This window comes from Cordyceps javanica, chromosome 3, assembly GCF_051103115.1.
Source record: "Cordyceps javanica chromosome 3, complete sequence".
In the NCBI taxonomy this organism is placed as follows: domain Eukaryota; kingdom Fungi; phylum Ascomycota; class Sordariomycetes; order Hypocreales; family Cordycipitaceae; genus Cordyceps; species Cordyceps javanica.
Genome location: NC_139297.1, coordinates 190,292 through 209,128, shown reverse-complemented (window position 1 = coordinate 209,128; position 18,837 = coordinate 190,292). Strand labels below are relative to the sequence as shown.

The following is an 18,837-nucleotide window of genomic DNA, read 5'->3' as shown; positions in this document are numbered from 1 at the left end:
GCTCCTGCAAACGCCATCGACACGATAACTCAAACTTAAGCCACCACCACAATCATCATCTCATCAATCATGTGTTTCATTTCGCCGCTCACTCCTAATCCTGGTCCACGCGACCCTCTCGTCCCTCTGCTTCAGGAAAGGGCTCCGCTGAAATCTATCCGCTTCGTCTCGACCACATGCGGCGACGACGACCTTGTTTGCCGTCTGCGCCGCCAACTATTATTACATGCCAGAATTATTATCACCACATACATGATCAGAAGCATTCCGCAATCTTGCGCCCTGCTCCAGACATGACTCAACGTATTATCGGCGTCGGTTCGTTCGGCATGCGAATGGGAATAGCTGCCCATAACAGTTCACTCGTACACTAGATGCCTCGGGCCGGCTGACGCTGCTCCATGCACACTTGCTATTCCTACACCATCACCACCATCACCACCATGGCCAGCCACAAACCCTGTATGGACTCCGTACACGCTAATCTATTGCTGACCATCTCAATCCTTCGCCCCAGCTTGCAATCAATTTCCTGGTTCGAAGACGGTCAACCGTCATGGCTAACCACCACCCGCACGGTTAGCCTCATTGCTCTCCCCGACGTCCTGAACGTTCCGGTACCCGCTCAACTCCATCCTTGAACACACAGCTCTCTCACCCATGACGTTTATCACTTGGTGGCCTCGTCGCCTTTGCACTGTGGGCAAATTACCACCAGTCCCTCGCCAAACCCGCCCCATCTGAGTGACATTCGCCTCCTCACTTGAGTACCAGACTCCAATGATACCACCCCCACAGAGCCCGATCTTGCGCCATGCCAACTGCTTACCACGAACAGCTAGTCTTCCTCGCACCGGGCGCCACTCACCCAGCTACATAGTACAACCTGCAGCTTCAGCGATACTTGATCGAGCACTGGCACGAGGCTGTTCCCTCCACACGTTGCTGGCCTTCGCCGTCATCAAGCCATGCACTCCTGCTGATCCACCGTCTCCTTGTGTAGCTTCCCATGTCGATTCTACCACGTTATCAAGCAGACAATTGGTCCAGTGCCGTCCAGCAACTCAAAGTTGCGTCATGCACTCCGAGAGCTTGACACCCCATCGCCGCAAGCTGGTGCACACGCAGCCCTGCCAATACGCTGACAACCACTGCAAGGTTCCGACCCCGACGGCTTGTCAGACCGGTCATTTACATACTGTACCAGCCAGTATCGGTTGCGCCTCTGAACTCTGAACCGCCCTACTCGAGGCATTGGCCGATTGGCACCACCCTGAACCAAGGCTGTGCATCCCGATCAGGTCGCCTTGCGTATAACTACAAGACAGACCAAGATGTGGCACGCTTGCACGCTTCCGAGACACTCGGCTGGCAGGCCTCCCCACGCCACCCTCATTTCGCCCCCATCCTTCCTATGCACCTGTCGTCGGACAACACCAGACCTCGTATCCTTCATCTCTCTCTCGCCCACACCATGTTCCTTCCGAATGGCACAACCTTCATGCAACTGGGACGTTGCTAATGCCTCCGCCTTCCCCCCACCTCCCCCCCAACGCCGCAGTGGATACTATCATTTTACTTTGCCTCAATATCAGCCAGCCATGCACTCCGACAAAAGCCGTTTCGCTCGATAACCAGCTGACTTGGATCATATATGTAGGCCGTGTTGTGTAGATTGATCTGCATTAACGTCTTTCCCTCGACAGAGACTACATTTCTGGCTACTGCCGTCTGTTACGCTCCCAGCATGCCTTTCCGTCGAACCGATCTGGGCATAAGATGCTATCCACGTATGCACATCATCATGAGGAGCACCACCGGATCTTGTGCATAATCTGCTTGGGCTGACCCATGTGGACCTCGGGGCCAGCCTTGGATAAACCTCTCTCTTCCTTTTGCATCACACTGTGTTTCTTGCCAATCCAGGTGCGGCGGGATTCCGCAATCATACATGGATTACGCCGATAATAACGGCTGCGCAAGAAATCCTACCCATTTCAATCCATCAACTCGGCCGGTGCCGTTGCAAGCCGACGTCGCCGCGTCCGCAACCTAGCCAATGCAATGCACGATAAATCGCGCCCCTCCAATGCATAACTGTTAGACTCCAGGCTGCAGAGCGGCATAGCTGCATAGCCGCATATGGAGCTATCAAATATTTACGTCAAGATGTGATAACAGCCACCAAACATGTGGTACCAGTACGTTTTGACAACAGCCAGTCCCTGCAGCTGACTAGTCGGAGGGCCGATTGGCCGATTGAACACTTGCATGACACACGCAGCGGCTATGTAGGTCTTAAAGGAGCCCGGCTTGGACGTACTTGAGCTACCACGGCTACTGGTAGTGTGACGCCGACATGCTTCACCGTCCCAAGCCCCAGTGTTCGGTCTAATTTCGACATGACTACGGACTAGATGGAAAAGCCATGCTCGAAATTGATCCAACGCCGTTACCGTCAATATCAGTAAGACGGCCACCGCGCACGCCTCATTCAGCCAGCACTGCGACAGACGGGGAGGGCTGTCACTGTTGCAACCCTATTCCTAGCTACATATTCAGTAATGCCTGTCGCGCCTGTGGGCCTGATTGGAGGGGGGGGCGGAGACGGGGGGTAAGCAGAAGGCTCGGCGGCGCCCATGTGGGAAGAGCATCGATGGCATTCTCGGTGGATGCCTCCGTCCTGGTTTCGCCCGGACTCCGTTTTCCGTGCATACATTAGCCTTCCCGCGCAACCCCATCGAAGGCTGCAGAGCCGATGAGTGCCTTTGCCCGTGGCTGCAGGGTTTGGCAGCGATCAACTAGACTAGGGTCTTTTGGACTCTTGCTAGCCGCCCGCAGTGGCTTTGACAAAAAGTCCTTGCAAGGGCCATGACAATGTCGAGCAGAAGCAGCCGTTCACGGCCGCACATGACAAGAGCCGCAGAAGCATTGGACAGCAGTCGAGTTATAACAACATAATGCTTTTTTTTTTCGCCTTGCTCGATGACAGACTGCTACATGTCACGAGCGTGGCACGGGGCGAGCCAAGCAAACACTGACCGCGTTTTCCCATGAAGGCAGGCAAAATGCTATTGCGAAACAATCTTGGTGGTCTCTATGGAGCTGCCACTAGTCAAGACGGTGCGCCGTATCCTGATGGGAAGAAAAATTATACTCGTCCGCAGTAGCCTTGCTGTTCCCTACCCACCCACAACAAAGTGGCGTCACTCGGGGTCGGGGGTTGGGAGCTGACCACCAGCAGCCCAATGAGGGCTCACCACGTCGTTTTCACACACTGGCCATGTCCACCACTTCAACCTCAATTGGATAAGATCCGGGCGGACCATCACCTGCGAAGGCCGATGGGCAAAAGCCCAGGCCGCTCTCCACCCGGCCCAAATTTTCTGGGCCGTCTTCTTTTTTTTTTTTTTTTTTTGTTTTTATTCTCCCTCGAAGAATGTCTTTCGGGGAGCGAACCTCTGCTTACCGATTCAAGGACTGATGCCGCGTTGACGCGGACGGGGTTGGGAGGATTCCGATATTGACTGGGGCGTGGGCGTTGGACCCGTGACGAACTGACAGCGCATTATTACTGGGATCATTCGTTCAGCAATCGACTAGCAGCCCTCAGGTTTGTCAGGCTATTGCAGCCGAAGCGAGAATTGTTGGGATCTGCTATGTAGCGATTCAGGTCTCGATAACGATGCTCTGTCTTATGCACAATTGCCTGGCGGATCTACAGACGCACAAGAAATTGTGCCTACGCCGCCGGTACATGCGTTAGATCAAAAGCCTCTGCCGGCCATGTTCGCCATGCCGAAGCGAAGTGAGGCGGCGCGGGCTGGCCAGCATCCTCCAATGGTGTCGGTTGTCTTCCCTTCCATTCTGGGGGCGTGCCACAGGACCTTGTGCGACGACGGCTGTGTGAACCAGGGATTATTAGCTTGAAAGGTGTGCGTTGGCCAAGGTCCAGCTTCTCGCCAGACAATAGCGTCTGTGTGGTCTGGCTTGAGGGAGCTAGCTAGTGACTTATTGTTCAAGCCAAAGAGAAGCGAGGCTGGTGGATGGTCCAACCCCACACAGAACAGCCTGCCCTTGCCCAACCACATGCACCGAGAAAACAGCATCAGAGCAGAGGCAGGCGGTACTTGCGGTTGGACAAAGAACAAAGTTTATCCTGACTTGCAGTAGCTGTGAACAGGTTCGTCAACGGCCATTCGACCCTCGGCAATGCAAAGACTCTGTGAGCAACAAGCATTCTCTTTTACAACAGCAGGACAGCAGCCCAACTTGGCGTTGCATTCATTATACATGGGCTATAACAGTGGCGGGAGACGGGTTCTGCACGCATGCTTCCGCGGGTTGCCACATGTGCAGTTTGCATACGCCGGAGCAATGCAAGCAAAACGATTCCCGTGCAACCATGCTGCGCTGGCTCGGGTTGGGCCACTTTATATGTGGCTTTTATGCACAAAGTCTGCGCGCGCAGCTGTGCCGGATCTCTCTTCATCGAGCAGCTGTCCTTTCTTTTTGGGGTAAGCTCATCGTACGCGATCTTGCACGAGTAGTCTTGATTGCAGCAGCTTGCGTCTTAGCATAACAAAGCTCGTCCCAGCCCTTGAGAGTGCTTAACCGAGACTGCGAATAGAGCTTCCCGACACATGCCCTCTGTCTACTTGATCACAAGTGGAAAACAGCTGGTCCAGCTTTTCCTTTGTTGAATCTTTCGGCCTCGGTCGACCCATGCGAAGTACAGATTAGCCAGTGACAACATCCCAGCCAGAACCAAGGCCAGGACAGGACAGGGGTGTGCGGTTTGCAAGCACAAGGCGCGGCCGCCAGAGACTACCTTGGTAAGATCTCCGTCGCTTCAGAAGATAGCCTGGCAGCTCGGCCGGTAGCTATTCTCGTTCCTCTTGGCCAGGGTAGACGATCTTTTTTACGGAGTAGGGAGTGAAAGCGGTGCGATATGGAAGAATCAGCCACCTGTCGGTAAACTGCTATCCCGGAGCATTTTATGGAGCCATTTTGATGCAAAGTTTACGCGAAAAGTTGCCATTGCATTGTGCTGTTTTTTGGATGGGTTCTCGTGGCTGCATCTTTATTTTCCGTCTACGGAGGAGTACTGGGAGCTCCCAGCTCTCTAATTGACTCATGGTATCCTCCTATGGTAGTACCTAGTCTTTTGGCCATCAATGGCTTGTTTGAGGCTGGGCGACCCCCCGCCAGCACACGGGACACGCCCCCCCTGGTCGATTAGGTGCGTGCCCCTCACCGCCAGTTGCAGCATGTTCTTGTCGCCGCTGCACCGCCATCTCCTTCCCGTGTGGCCAGACGCAGGTGAATGGATGTCTTGTTGCTGGTGGCCCTTGTGCCCCGAGCTGTGCCCCTCTTTCCCTTGCATACCCGGTTGTGCGTCGAACTAGTGGCCTTCGTCCCAAGCCAGATGGGCTGTTTCGTGGACATGTCGGCATGTATCTGCATGTATCAGCATGTAGCTAGCAAGAGTGTGCATGCGATGTTTGTGCAGACTTGTATGAAATGTACAAGGGAAGCTGGCTTGTATACTTGGGCTTGGATTCCTTGTCCAGACGTCGAGACACACAACGAAGGACTGTCAGGGATTGGGGAGGGAAGGAGGGCGCGAATACTTCGACAACGGTTTTTTTCTGGGCATTGAGAGACAAGAAAGTCTCAGCTTGAGGGGCCGGGCAAAGGTAGAGCAGAATTCTTGTTTGCTAGCAGTGGCTGATGTGTCATGACACGACTACCTGACTCGAAGTTATACACGAGATGCTGATACAGGGGCGTATTTGGGTGCGGCACACCAGCCCTGGAACAGGACGCATGCCCATTGTTTCGAGGTGCAGGGTAGCCTTGGACCGGGATGGCCAGTCTGGATGGCTCAAGCAAAGTTTTATGCCAGATTTCTATCGACGTCTTGACAAGGCGAACGGACTTTTGTACGTTGGAGAGAGGGAGGACGTTCTCGCCCCCAAATGTAGATGAGGGGTGTATGCAGCTAGAGAGAGGGAACAAGTCGGGATGCAGCGCATGCGTGCGTACGCCGTGAGGTTCCCTTTGGTGTCAGGTACGGCGTACTCCGTAGAGAAAGACTATAGGGAGAGCAAGTACTCCGTATTAGTATATGCGTGGTCCATCTCTCAAGATCGCGAGATGGGTACTTTTTAGGCGGGTGGGGGAGTTGTTCGTACGGACAAGACATTTGGAAGGTATATGGATTACGGAGTAATGCGATACTACCGAGTATATTCAGGAAGGCTAGACAGGGTTATTAAGTGGTGTTCCTACGTTACAGATAGCGTTGTGCGGTTACGTGGTGGCATTTTTAGCTTGGTCGGTGGATATCTACGTGAAAGGGCTCGCGCGTCTGGGTTGATAAGAGGTCAAGGGAAAAGCAAATAAAGAAGGATTAGAAGAAGGAGAAGAAGGAGAAGAAGAACGGGAGGAGGGAAAAGAGGGAGAGCGGGAGAGAGAGAGAGAGAAGGAAGACGAGGCGCAGTGACAACGAGAGGCAAAGGGCACCGAGGTCCCGCAAGTGTGCATAGAGGTACATTAGTCTTCCCGTGCGGCAAGCCCACCGCGAAAGGAGGGTGTTGGGTTGAGATGGGAGAGGGGAAGGGGAGCCACGGCGTGACGAGAAAGATGGCGTTGTTGCGCTGTTTTTTTTTTCTTTTTGTTTCTTGTTTGGAGGCGGCGCCATGGAAGATGGATGTAACGCTGGCAAGGCAAGATGGCCTCTCCGGGTTGCGAGCAAGAAGAGGTGAAGCCATATAACGCTGGACAGTAAATCCGTTGACTACTTACAGAGTAGACGGCAAATCGCTAGGTGGCCACCTGGTAGTATATTTGTCCCATTCTGGACATGTTGAAACTATACTCGACCATCCTGCCAATTTTCTTTTTTTTCGGATTGACTGAGCGGTATCAGGTTCCGACAGTGTCTGCCACGTCCACACAAGCCGTCTTTGAAAGAGACACACACACGCCCCCCCCCCCCCCCTGCTACCCTGCTGCCTTGCTGTTTACTGCGCTGGCTGCTGCATGAACGCCTACTAATAATTAAAAAAAAAAGATAATAAAAATTAAGAGAGAGAGAGAGAGAGAGAGAGAGAGAGAGAGGCCCAAGACTTGGTATAACAGGAAACAGATAAGAGCGTTCATCCGAGAGACAAAAAAAGAAAATAAAAGAAAATAAAAGAAAATAAAGAAAGAGGGCATAACAAGGCCCTTGATTTTTTTTTTCAGTCATTGATGCAGCATCCCATTTGATTACATTCCTGGCATCTCTTTTTTCCCGGATAACCCTGCACGGCCCTGACCCGTGGCAAGGCAAAAGCTGGCTTATTACGCACAAGAGAGACAGCGAGAGTGAGAGAGAGAGACAAAGGAGATGAAAGGGACAGCGCAAAAAGGTTAAACCCGCTGGAGAATCCCTGGCAGCAGCAGGCGCTTGGCCCAAGGCTGGGGCGGCGGTTCGCTTGCAGCCCGGGAGGGGGGGGGGGGGGGGGGGTTGATGCTAGTTGGGCAAAGGGCAGTCGTATATCCAATTGGGCCTCGAGTCTTTTTTTTCTTCCCAATTGTCCCCATCTACCTTGTCTGTGCAAACAAGAAAACTTTTGGCGTGTGTGTGTGTTCATTCATGCAGAAGGGTCAGAAAGAATGGGGATGAAGCAAGGTCTGGGGGCGGGAGTTGGCGAAGCCGTGATTATGGCTGACTCGCCGATTTGATAAGCGGGGAGAGAGAGCGAGGGGGGGAGGGAATCTGTTTGTGATTTCCCATACTCGTTTTAACCAGACGAAACATGGTTTGTCCTTTATTTTATTTTATTATTTTTTATTATTTTTCTTTTGGGCGTTGAGAGAGCTTGTGAGTGGTTAGTTTTGTATCGGGAGAGAGCAGCACGTATCAAGATATATAACAAAACAGAGGAAACCAAGTATATTTATATTTATACATGTATGAATATACGTATGAATATATGTATTAATATACATGTACGAAAAAAGAGTTTGATTCGCTGGCCACTGCTCTTTTTTTGGAATGATCAAGGCCCGCTAGTACGAGCCTGTTCTCTGGGCCCGCAGATTTACAGATTTACACGCAGGCTGATTGATGTACATGGGGAGGAAACGAATGGAAAAGAAACAGGCACGGATGAAGAAACAAGAGGAAGAGATAATCAAAACCTTGTAAACTTTCAAAAAAAGAAATAGAGGCGCTGATGAAACGACGCTATGATGGGAGTAGTGGGCGGTGGGCGGTGGCGGCGCAACTCGCGAGTAATGGCCAGATGAGGGAGAGAGAGAGAGAGAGAGAGTCGACCTGATACCGCCCATGAGGCGCTTGGACAATGCATAATCAGATTTACGCCATCTCTCCGCCTCAACGAGCCTTTTTTTTTTTGTTCTTCTCTTCTCGTAGTTCCGTTGCCGAGGTTCATGCAACCAGACTAGATGGTCTGTGCAAAAAAAAAAAAAGATGAAGGATTAACAGGTTGCTCGGAGGAGCCCGCCGCCGCCAATGCCCATCCTTGCTCCGCGGAGAGAAGGAACAAGGTTTTTGTGTTTCTTTTTTTTTTTGTCGTGGTTGTGCTCATTTACAAAATAGAATTGTCAAGGAGGGGCAGGAGGAGGAGGAGGTGGTGGAGGGAGAGGGGGGTGGGTGCCCTGCCCAGTCGGCCGGCGAATGATTGATGTGGTTCTTCCAAATACAGGCAAAAGTCGCGAGCCCTCTTTCTTCTCTACTCAGTACTTGCTACTTGGGTTATAACAACAACAAAAATTTGGCAAAGGGGGGGGGGGGAGTGCAGAGAGCGGCAAGGGGGGGGGACATTGTATATCTGGGTTTTCCGGGTGGCTTTTTGCAGCTCGGAGCGGGCGAAGCGTAAGCGGCGGCGGCCGGCCATGACAGAATGAGAGAAGAAAAAAAAAACACGGCTCAAGGTCATTTCGGCTCGGGATATGTGGTGGTGATGCCCATCTTTTTTTGGGTTTTTCTGGGGGGGCTGAATAGAGAGAGAGGGATTGAATGAATCATGGAACAGGACCCGTTCCCGTCCGGAAAAGAAGCCGGGGCCGAAGAGAACTCAAATTCAATACTACCAAGTATATCCGTAGAATGAAAAAGAAAAAAAAAAGGGTAGTGATTTAAAAATAGTACTTTGGTAACGGGATGGAGATGAGCATTGCAGGCTCTTTATGCAAGAGCCCGATTGCAGCAAAGTGAGCCAGGTGGTGAAGCTCCGATGTTTCTGGTGGAGAGAGGGCCATGGTACTATAATAAAAGCAAAGAGGAGAGGCGAATAAGGGGGAGGGGGCGGCTCTTGATTACTCGCTGAGCTATAACGCAGGGATCCGAACAAGAGAATGATGTGGTGGTCGTGTAAGTGACATTGTTCACGATGGGCGAACAATCCCCCCCGCCACCTGTGGCCGAGACGAAGAAAAAAAACGGTTCAAGACGGGTCACAGAGCAGAGAGAAAAAAAAAGAGAAGGAAACAAGTAAAGAAAGAAGGAGAGAGGACGGAGCCGTCTCTTTTCGTTTCTGCAGCATATCACGCATCTTTTTTTCAGGCGGGACAAGGCATCGTGATGACGCTGATGGTGGTGGAAAGATACGACGAGATTGGGCATTGTTCGTTGTCATGTGGACAAAAGGTCAGGGTCTTGGATGAGTACTTTGTAGAGAAGGAGCCTTTTCTTTTTTTTTCCAAGTCTTGATTCCGTCCTTGATTCCTTTCCTTTTCCCTGTCCGGGCTTGTTGTTGTTCCGTTTCCATTATTCTCAGAAAAATTACAGTGTGCATCTATTTGAACGGAAATGGTAATCCGTGTCCCCTCTCTCTTGACAGGATGGAGAGGGGTGCGGAGGGAGAAGAGGGGCGTGATATGAGAGAGAGACAGAGAGACAGAGAGAGGCGTCTATTATGAAGCCATACAAAGTGATATAGTAGGTTCCTCCCCCACCCCGCCTTTGCCGGCGGCCGTCGCCGCCTTGCCCCCCCGGGTTCGGTTCCGCGGAGGAGCGAAGAGAAAGTGGGAAGAGAGGGGGGGACCTTGTCATCTTGGGCTGATATTGTGGTCCGACGTAATCTACACGTTTTTTTTTTCTTGATGAGAGAAAAAATGTGACGCTTTGATTTGGGGAAATTGAAGAGACCAGATATATGTATAACCGGGCCCGAAAAAAAAGGAGAGAGAGAGAGAGAGAGAGAGAGAGAGAAATGGAATTCAGGGGAGGGGAAAAGGGGGGGGCCAAGCAGGGGATCTGCTTCTGCCACGCACAATTCAACTATCTATACTGTATGAGATGAATATCAAAACGGGCTGCCATCTCGGGGGGGCAAAAAAAGCAGAAGCCAGATGGGAGATGGATGTGCAGTAGTTGGTTGACAACAAGACGAAGAAGAAAAAAAAGAAGGAAAAAAAAGAAAACGTAAACGTCAATGTCAACGGTTTTCTGCAACAGCGGGCCGGTGCAGCCGAAAAAGGGAGGGGCGGCGGCACGAAACGGTCAGTTTTTTTTTGTCTCCTATTAATATATGTGGTGTGTTTGCATCAGAGACGTGCAAGTATATAGTATCCGTCCTGAAAAAAAAAAAAAGAAAAGAAAAGAAAAAAAAAAAAAGAGTGTACCGCCTTGGTCAGGATGACAAGACACTTGGTGGGATTGTCGCGTATTACATCACTACGAGGGTGTGTGTGTGGTTGTGTGTTTTTGTTATTTTGCGATGAGCGTTGCATCTCGTACGGATACAGTCCTTTCTTTCCATCCCCCCCGCTGGTCTCCTCCTCCGCCTCATCGTTTCAATATTGGGGGACGGGGACCGGGGAAGGGGGGGGGGGGGGGGGGGGGGGGGGGCAAAAGGTAAGTGGTGATAGGCAGGGAAATGGGAGTGGAAGTGAGAGGAGGGGAGGGGGGGGGGGCGGAAAAAGAGAAACAAGAAGACATTTCATTTACTCAACGGTTGTTCAAAAAAGGGAAAGAAGGAAAGAAAATCACTTCAATTTCTCTCAGGAAGAAGAGAGAGAGAGAGAGAATCAAAAGGGCCCGGCCATCCACACCCCTCCCTCTCCTCCTCCTCCCCAGCTCACCCGTCGTCGTTGTCGTTGTCGTCGTTCTGCAAGCCACGACGGCCGCGTTGTGGAGCGGCCACTCCATCTCAACGGCCACAGCCCTCTTTTCTTCTTCTTCTTTTTTTGGGGGATTGTATTTGACTGCCCACTTGCTCTCTCTTTTCCGCCCCTCTCCCCTGCAACGATGGGCACACCCATGAATCTCTGCAGGGCTCGTAGTGGCGGGATGGATGGCTAGATGGATGGATGGGATGGATGGGTTGATGCGTTGTTGTTTTATTGCTGTGCTGGCCATTTTTCAAGGTGGGTAATTTTGTAATTCTTTATTTTTATTTTTATTTTCGGGCTGCGGCAGAACAGTCAAGACAAACTTGCCGCCCCCCCTCTTTCTCTTTCCCGGAGCCCAATGCCAAGGGAAAACTTGGTCTCGAAACGAGAAAACAAAAAGTCGGGGAAGAAAAAAAAAAGGATAAGAAAAAAGAAGAAGAAGAGACGGTAGAAATTTCAGCCGATGAGCAGAGCAGAAAAGAGGGGAGACGGAAACAGGACAAGTTGGGATACAAAGGTGGATATGTATAAGAAATAAAGGCAGAAGAAGAAGAAGAAGGAAAAGGAAAATTAAAAGGAAAGGAGCACGAGGATCAACCGTGCCGAGAAACCCACCAGATGCCGGTACAAGCTTGCATATAGCATATACATGAACTTTTCCATCTTGCAGCGGCACGGCACCAGTTTGCTTGTTTTTTTTTTTGTTTTTTTTCGTTCTTTTCTTCTTCTTTTTAGCGTTTTGAAAAGTTTCTTTTCGAGTTGGCACAACCTTTCTGTGCATTTGATCTACAAGCAAATGCTTTTTGCTGCCAACAGATGGCGTTGTTGTCCTTGTTCAGAGAGGAAGGCTGGCAAATAGAGATAAAATGAAAGAAAAAAGAAGAAGAAAGAGAAAAAAAAAACAGAAACAAAGAGAGATATGAATGTTGAGTAAGCTTGTCTGCACAGCTACGTTGTGTTTCTGGTATTGTTTTCTGTTTACATTCACAAAGGTGTTTTTCTTTTTTTTTTTTTTTCTTCTTCTTCTTTTGGTTCAAGGGCTGTCTTTTGTTCTTTTACACTCGTCTGCTACACTTTTGATTTTCGATTTTCTTCTTGAAAAAAGAAAAAAAAAACAGACAAGATTAAGGAAACGACTCGAGTGTGCGTGGGCGACCAACATGGCATGAGTGTCTTGCAATGAATAAAATACAACGTACTCTGTCCGTTTATTTTTATTTCAACTTCATCTTGTAGCTGCCATTTCTGCTGGCGTCTTTGCAAGACTACATTTCTTGCTCTGTGAAAACGCTGCACAGTAGTTGGCGCGCGCGCACGCGGTTGTTTCTCTCTCTCTCTCTCCTTTGGTTCGACCGACGTTGGCGCGGGCGGCGATATGGGCGCCCCGCCCGCCTTCAAACTAACCAACGGACCGTGAATTTCAACAACAACTCGCCAATGTTGAACCCCCTTCCCGTCAAGCCTCAACTGGTAACTCTTTACTAAAAGTTGTTGGCCAAAAACAAAGGTCCGAGGCCATTTGAAAAACAAGAAAACACTGCCTCCCAGGACGGCAGAAACGCCCCAGATGAAGCCCTTTACAAACCCGCTCCCCAAGCCGCCGCGCACCAACAACAATAACCGGCCCTTTGACCCGTGGAACTCGTCGTCCACCGGCCACCAGCGCCGCGAGGCCTCTCGCCGCGAGACCGACGGCGTCTCCGAGACGGGATGGCGGGCGTCTCGCACGCTCAAGGTCAACAGCCAGTTCAAGACGCAGGGTCACCTTCCACCACCACAGCAGCCACAGCAGCAGCATAGGAAGAGCGTCGCAGAAATGCTGGCCAGGCCCGGATCGATGAAGGAAGGGATGCAGTCTTGCTCCTCCTCATCGGCCGGCAAAGAAGAACCAGCAGCAGCACCACCACCAGAAGCGGGCGCTGAAACAGACGACGCGGCCCGAGGGGCAAAGAAGCAAATCTTTGCCGGCCTCGTCGTCTACGTCAACGGCAGCACCGCGCCGCTCGTCTCGGACCATCGCCTCAAGGCTCTGCTGGCCGCCCACGGAGCGCGCGTCGCCCTGCACCTCGCGCGGCGCCAGGTCACGCACGTCATCCTCGGACGGCCGGCAGCAGCAACAAGAGCGGCAGCAGCAGCATCGGGTGCAGGTGCAGGTGCAGGATCAGAATCAGAATCACGATCACGATCAGGCGCAGGATCAGGATCAGGGTCAGGGTCAGGCGGCGGGCTGGCAGGCACCAAGATGGACAGGGAGATTCGTCGCCGAGGCGGCAACGGCATCAAGTATATCGGTGTTGAATGGTGAGTATTCTAAACAAACACCCCCCCTCCCCTCTCCCAGTTCTTTCTTCTCTTTTCTTTCTTTTTTTCTTTTCCTTCTTTTTCCTTCTTTTTCTTTTTTTTTCTCTTCTTCAACCCCCGACGCTGCAATCTTGATCTCTTTCGGCTCGCTTCTTTCCATTTCGATCAAGACATGCATGGAGGGGGGCGGGATGTTGTGACGTTGAGAGAAAATAGCTAACACATGTCGTGTGCTTTTTTTTTCGTGTCTCTTGTCTCAGGATCCTCGAGAGTATCCGCGTCGGAAAGAGGCTTCCCGAGGCGCGCTTCGCCAACGTCCAGCTTGCGCCCCGAGGGCAGTCGAGCGTCTACGACCTCTCCAGGAAGCCGGCCTGAAACATCCGGGGGAGAGGGAAAAAAACCACCAACCGACCAACCACCTCCAGCTGAGTCTACGCACAAACAAGCGGTAAGAAGGGGGGAAAGACGGAGAATGAGAGGGCAGAAGGGAGCGGAGGGACGGGATGGGGATGGGAGGGAAGAAAGGGCGGCAATGCCACACACTCACACAATCTCTCTCTCTCTCTCCTTCTCTCTCTCTGCTCTCCAAGGAGATGCCCAAATGAGACGGCATGCGTGCCTCGTGCATCCCCTTGCAGAGCGCGAGATCCCGTCCGGCCTCGATCCAGCATGATCACTCTTGTGACGAGGGCGTTTTGCTCTGGCTGCTTCTGTGACTCGCAAAAGACTTCAGCCCGCACACACATACACATACACGGCTGTCCCACGTCTGACACAAACAACTCGCACATACGCACAAGAAAAGCACCGCCCGAACGGACTAGAACCTTGTCTCTAGCCACCGCCTTTGGCCCCCAAAAACAACAACAGAGTGGTCACACTGGACTACTAATCTCGCAGCGTCATTGATTAAAACAGAATTTCTGGGATAAAATAACCCCCCCTCCCCCTCCCCCTGGTAAAGACACACTCCTGTCACACAGTGTGGCGTTTTTTTTCTTCTTATTTTCGTCCAGAGTGGCGAGCGGGAGCTAATGCGCGTGATGAAGTAGGTGGGTGTGAGATTTGCGCTTACCGTTACACCAAACGGCCGAAAGAGAGACACATACACGCACACGCAAACATGTACATTCAGGGGGGCGCAATAACAGTAATAGGAATAAGAGGGGGCGAGGCAGAGAGAGGTTGTTGGGGGCTGGAGAAGAGGATCGGGAAGGGAAGAGGAAGAGGAGGAGGAGGAGGAGGAGGGGGGGGACGGGTAGATGCTTGCTGTTTTTGCGCAAAGAGGCGGGGGGCGGGCCGGGCGGGCGGCCGGGCGGGTAAGATGAGCGGTCTTGGGAGGGCAATGAATGAATGGATGAATGAATTGATTGGACGTTGCTTCTTCTTGAAAGTACAAGGAGACAGAGACAGAGATGCTGCCGCCGTTTATACATACACCGCATGTTGAGACCGCCTCATCGTTCGTCATCCACCACGATTTGCTTTCGCCCGCCCGCCTTCCTTCCCCCCACCACCAGCTGGTCTTCCGTGTACCGATATAGGACAAAAAAAAGAAATTATGAAGACCGTTTTTTCCACCAAATTGTTGACCCGAATAAGTGACAAAGCGCCCCCCCTCCTCCTCCCCTTCCTTTCGCTATTCTCTAAGTGTATGATTGGGTGCTGCCCGGACCCTGGATGGCAAAAACAGCCCCCGTCTACACCTCTCTCTCTCTCTGTGCGCTCCTCTTCTGTCTATTGTGTATTTTCTGTTGTGTGCAAAGCCTTTGTGTTGGCCCCTCCCAGGTTACGTATCAGTTGTTTTGCCGCCCCCCCGCGGTTCTCGGCAGCGGACAGCTGACTACGAAAGAAAAGAAGAAGAAGAAGAAGAGGAAGAGGAAGAGGAAGAAAGAAAAGAAGGTTTGAAACAATAAATTGTTGACGCAATTCTCTTGTGCCACACACACACACACACACACACACACACACACACACACACACACATACATACATACATACACACGCCACGCAACTTTGTAGTACTACTGCTGTTCAAAATCACCCCCCCTCCCCACACCTTCTTCCTCTCAACCTCAATCTCAGACCTTTGGGCCCCAGTCTCGAATATCGCATACGATGACCAACTCAGAAAATGGAAAGGAGAGAGGGAGGGACAGAGGACGGGGGGAATGCTAGGTGAGTTGTATTGTGCTCATGTGTGTGCACGCCAAGCATTACCGTATCCGACCAAAAGAATACAAAATTATATATATGTATATAAAGATCTGCTGTACAACAGGTAGACCAAGTAGGAATAAGGGGAAAAGACAATACACGGAGGATAACAAAATAAAATGAAAAAGCTGCTGCCAAGGCCGTACTTGTATTGCTGCATGCCGAGTTGATCATGCGTAAGGGCCTTCTTTTCGCCAAGTCCTGCTGACAGATTTTTTTAAACAGAAAGAGAGCAGGTTATCAAGGCAAGTTTATATTCGAAACAGCATGTCTACTTTGTATATATAGAAAGATGGTATTTAGTCGTAACAACGTTGGAACTCGGGTCTTCTTTTCTTTTCCTTTTCTTTTTTCTTTTTTTTTTTTGCTCGCTTCGCTCGACGTGGGCCAAGAATAACCAACACGTCTTTTGAAAAAGAAAAAAAAGACCAAAAGAAACAGCATCGAAGCCAAGAGTTCCTCTCTCTTCTTCTATTCTTTTTTCCTCGCTTCGCTCGACGTGAGCCAGTAGCCTGTCGACGCATCTTCTACAAGACGCGCCGAGCGCAGCGAGACCCCAAAAAAAAGTGTGCAAGTTTTTTTCCTTTGTTCTAAAAATGGGCAAAGGTGAGATGCAACAGGGTTTTTTTTTAATTTATAGTTTCGCCTTGGCCTCAATCGCCTTGTGCTTGTGGCCCATGATCTCAAAGTACTCGCGAATCTTGGCCCGGGCGACCTCGACGGCGCCGGCGTCCTCGACAGTGCTCGGCACCGTCACCGGCCGGTCAAAGTCCCCGTGGACCGCGTTCTCCGCCAGCTCCCGCAGCACCCGCCGCAGCGTCTTGCCCGAGCGCGTCTTGGGTATCAGGCCCGAGCCCTGGATGACGCCCCCCAGCGTCGCGATGGCGCCCACCTGCGACCGCACCAGCGCCTGGATCTCCCTCGTCACCTTGTCGTCCGGGATCGCCGACGCCGGGTGCTCGTCGCCGACTGTCGTTGTCGTCGTCGTCGTCGACAGCGTGATAAAGGCAAACGGCAGCTGGCCTTTGAGGGCGTCCGGGATGCCAATGACGCAGCACTCAGCCACAAGAGGGTGAGACGACACGGCCTGCTCGATGCCGCCTGTGGAGAAGGGAAGAGAAGATACAAGTCAGCTTTTTTTCCCTTTTTTTCCTTTTTATCATATTTCTGGATCGCTCGTGGCCTTGTATACATACCGCTAGAGAGTCGGTGGGCGCTGACGTTGAGCACGTCGTCGTTGCGGCTCATGACGTGCACGTAGCCGTCCTCGTCAATCATGCCCGCGTCGCCCGTGTCCATCCACCGACCGTCGAAGCGCTTGAGGTAGCTCTTGTAGAAGCGCTCCTCGTCTCCCCAGAGCGTGCGAAACGCCGTCGGGGCGAGCGGCATGCCCAGCACAATGTTGCCCATGCCGCCGCGCGCCACCTCGTTGCCCTCGTCGTCGACGACGCGAATGTCAAAGCCCGGCATGGGCTTGCCGGCGCTGCCCGGCCGGATCGCGGGCAGCAGCGGCGGCGTCACCGCCGCGTCTTTGCTGGTGCCACGCGTCCGGCTGTCGGCGGCGGCGTGCGGCGCCAGCGCGCGGCCCGTCATGGGCGAGCCGACCTCGGTGGACCACCAGTTATCGATGACGTGGGCGCCCGATGGCGCGGCGTACTTGTCCAGGAGGTCCTGGTACATGGAGATGAGGCTGGGCTCGGAGCGCTCGCCGGCGAGGAAGAGCGCGCGGAGGGAGCGCAGGCCGCCGCGGCGGCCGGTCCGCGCGAGACACTCGTTGTCCGGGTCGTCGCGGCGGATGGCGCGCAGCGCCGTCGGCGCGGTGAAGAAGGCGTTGACCTTGTACTCGTCGACGAGGCGCCAAAAGGAGGACGCGTCGGGGGTGCCGACGGGCTTGCCCTCGTAGAGCACGGTGGCGGCGCCGACCAGCAGCGGCGCGTAGACAATGTACGAGTGGCCGACGACCCAGCCAATGTCGGACGCGGTGCACATGACGTCGCCGGGCCCGCCGACGCCAAAGAGGTAGCCGGCCGAGAGGTGCAGGCCGACGGCGTGGCCGGCGGCGTCGCGGCGCACGCCCTTGGGGGCGCCCGTGGTGCCCGAGGTGTGGATGACGTAGACGGGGTCGCTGCTGGCGACGGGCACGCAGGCGGCGGCGCGGACGCCGCGGTCGCGGGCGCTGCGCACCCACTTCTGCCACGACGACTGGCGGACGCGGTCCGTCTTGCCCCAGCGCAGGACCTCGCGCTGCCAGACGACGGTGCGCCGCGGCGGGTGGGCGGCGAGGCGCAGCGCCGCCTCGACGAGCGGCCGGTACGGGATCGGCGGCTTGGCGCCGTCGATGCCGCACGAAGCCGTGAGCAGCACCACGGGCCGGCAGGCGTCGATGCGCTGGGCGAGCGCCTGGCCCGCGAAGCCGCCAAAGACGACCGAGTGCACGGCGCCGAGGCGGTTAATGGCCATGATGCCGATGAGGGCGGCGGGGATCATGGGCACTGGCAGGAAAAAGAAACGATAGAGTCAGCAACAGGTCTTTTTCTTTTTCTTTTTCTCGGCGCTTTCAATCAACAGATGTAGGGGGCTCGGGGCTCAGAGAGAGATAGCGAGAGAGCAGCGGGAAAGGAGGATGAGGGTGAACTTGCTGTATATCATGACAACGTCGCCCTTGTTGACGCCCTCCTCGCGCAAGGCGCCGGCCAGCGTCTCGACCTCGCGGAGGAGCTGGCGGTAGGTGTAGCGCTCCTTGGTGGCGGTGACGGGGCTGTCGTAGTAGATGGCGACGTCGTCTCCGCGGCCGGCGAGGACGTGCCTGTCGACGCAGTTGTAGCAGGTGGACAGCTCGCCGCCGGGAAACCACTCCCACGAGGCGTGGGTGGTGGTGCCGTCGGCCAGGGTCTTGTCAAACGTGCGCAGGGCGGCGTCGGGCTGGCGGTGCCAGTGCAGGCGCTCAGCCTGCCGGGCCCAAAAGGCCTCGGGGTCCTGCAGGCTCTGCTGCAGGATCTCGTCTTGGGCGTGCATATCCCCTCTCTCGCGTATGAGGATGACGGGGTAGGGCGAAACGGCAGGATTGCAATGAGCCGAGGATGCTTTGCGGCGGCTCTCTGGGTGAATCGGTTGTGTATACCGTAGGTGGGAAAGGAGACTGCACAGCAAAGGGAAGGTTGTGTACAGAAAAGGTTGAGAGAAGGAGAA

The 18,837-nt window shown here is 53.3% G+C and overlaps 2 protein-coding genes across 2 annotated transcripts; one reads left to right on the top strand and one right to left on the bottom strand.

Moving 5' to 3' along the window:
- Positions 1 to 12,697: 12,697 nt before the first annotated feature.
- On the top strand, positions 12,698 to 13,806 carry V2A60_004295 (uncharacterized protein; the record flags this gene model as incomplete). The annotated part of the gene is made up of 2 exons (XM_083255616.1): positions 12,698 to 13,431; positions 13,692 to 13,806. The coding sequence occupies 2 exons, from the start codon at positions 12,698 to 12,700 to the stop codon at positions 13,804 to 13,806; spliced, it is 849 nt and encodes a 282-aa protein (XP_083111742.1).
- A 2,476-nt stretch (positions 13,807 to 16,282) lies between these two features.
- On the bottom strand, positions 16,283 to 18,663 carry V2A60_004294 (uncharacterized protein; the record flags this gene model as incomplete). Its single annotated transcript, XM_083255615.1, has 3 exons — positions 16,283 to 16,749; positions 16,845 to 18,140; positions 18,288 to 18,663. The coding sequence occupies 3 exons, from the start codon at positions 18,661 to 18,663 to the stop codon at positions 16,283 to 16,285; spliced, it is 2,139 nt and encodes a 712-aa protein (XP_083111741.1).
- Positions 18,664 to 18,837: the final 174 nt, after the last annotated feature.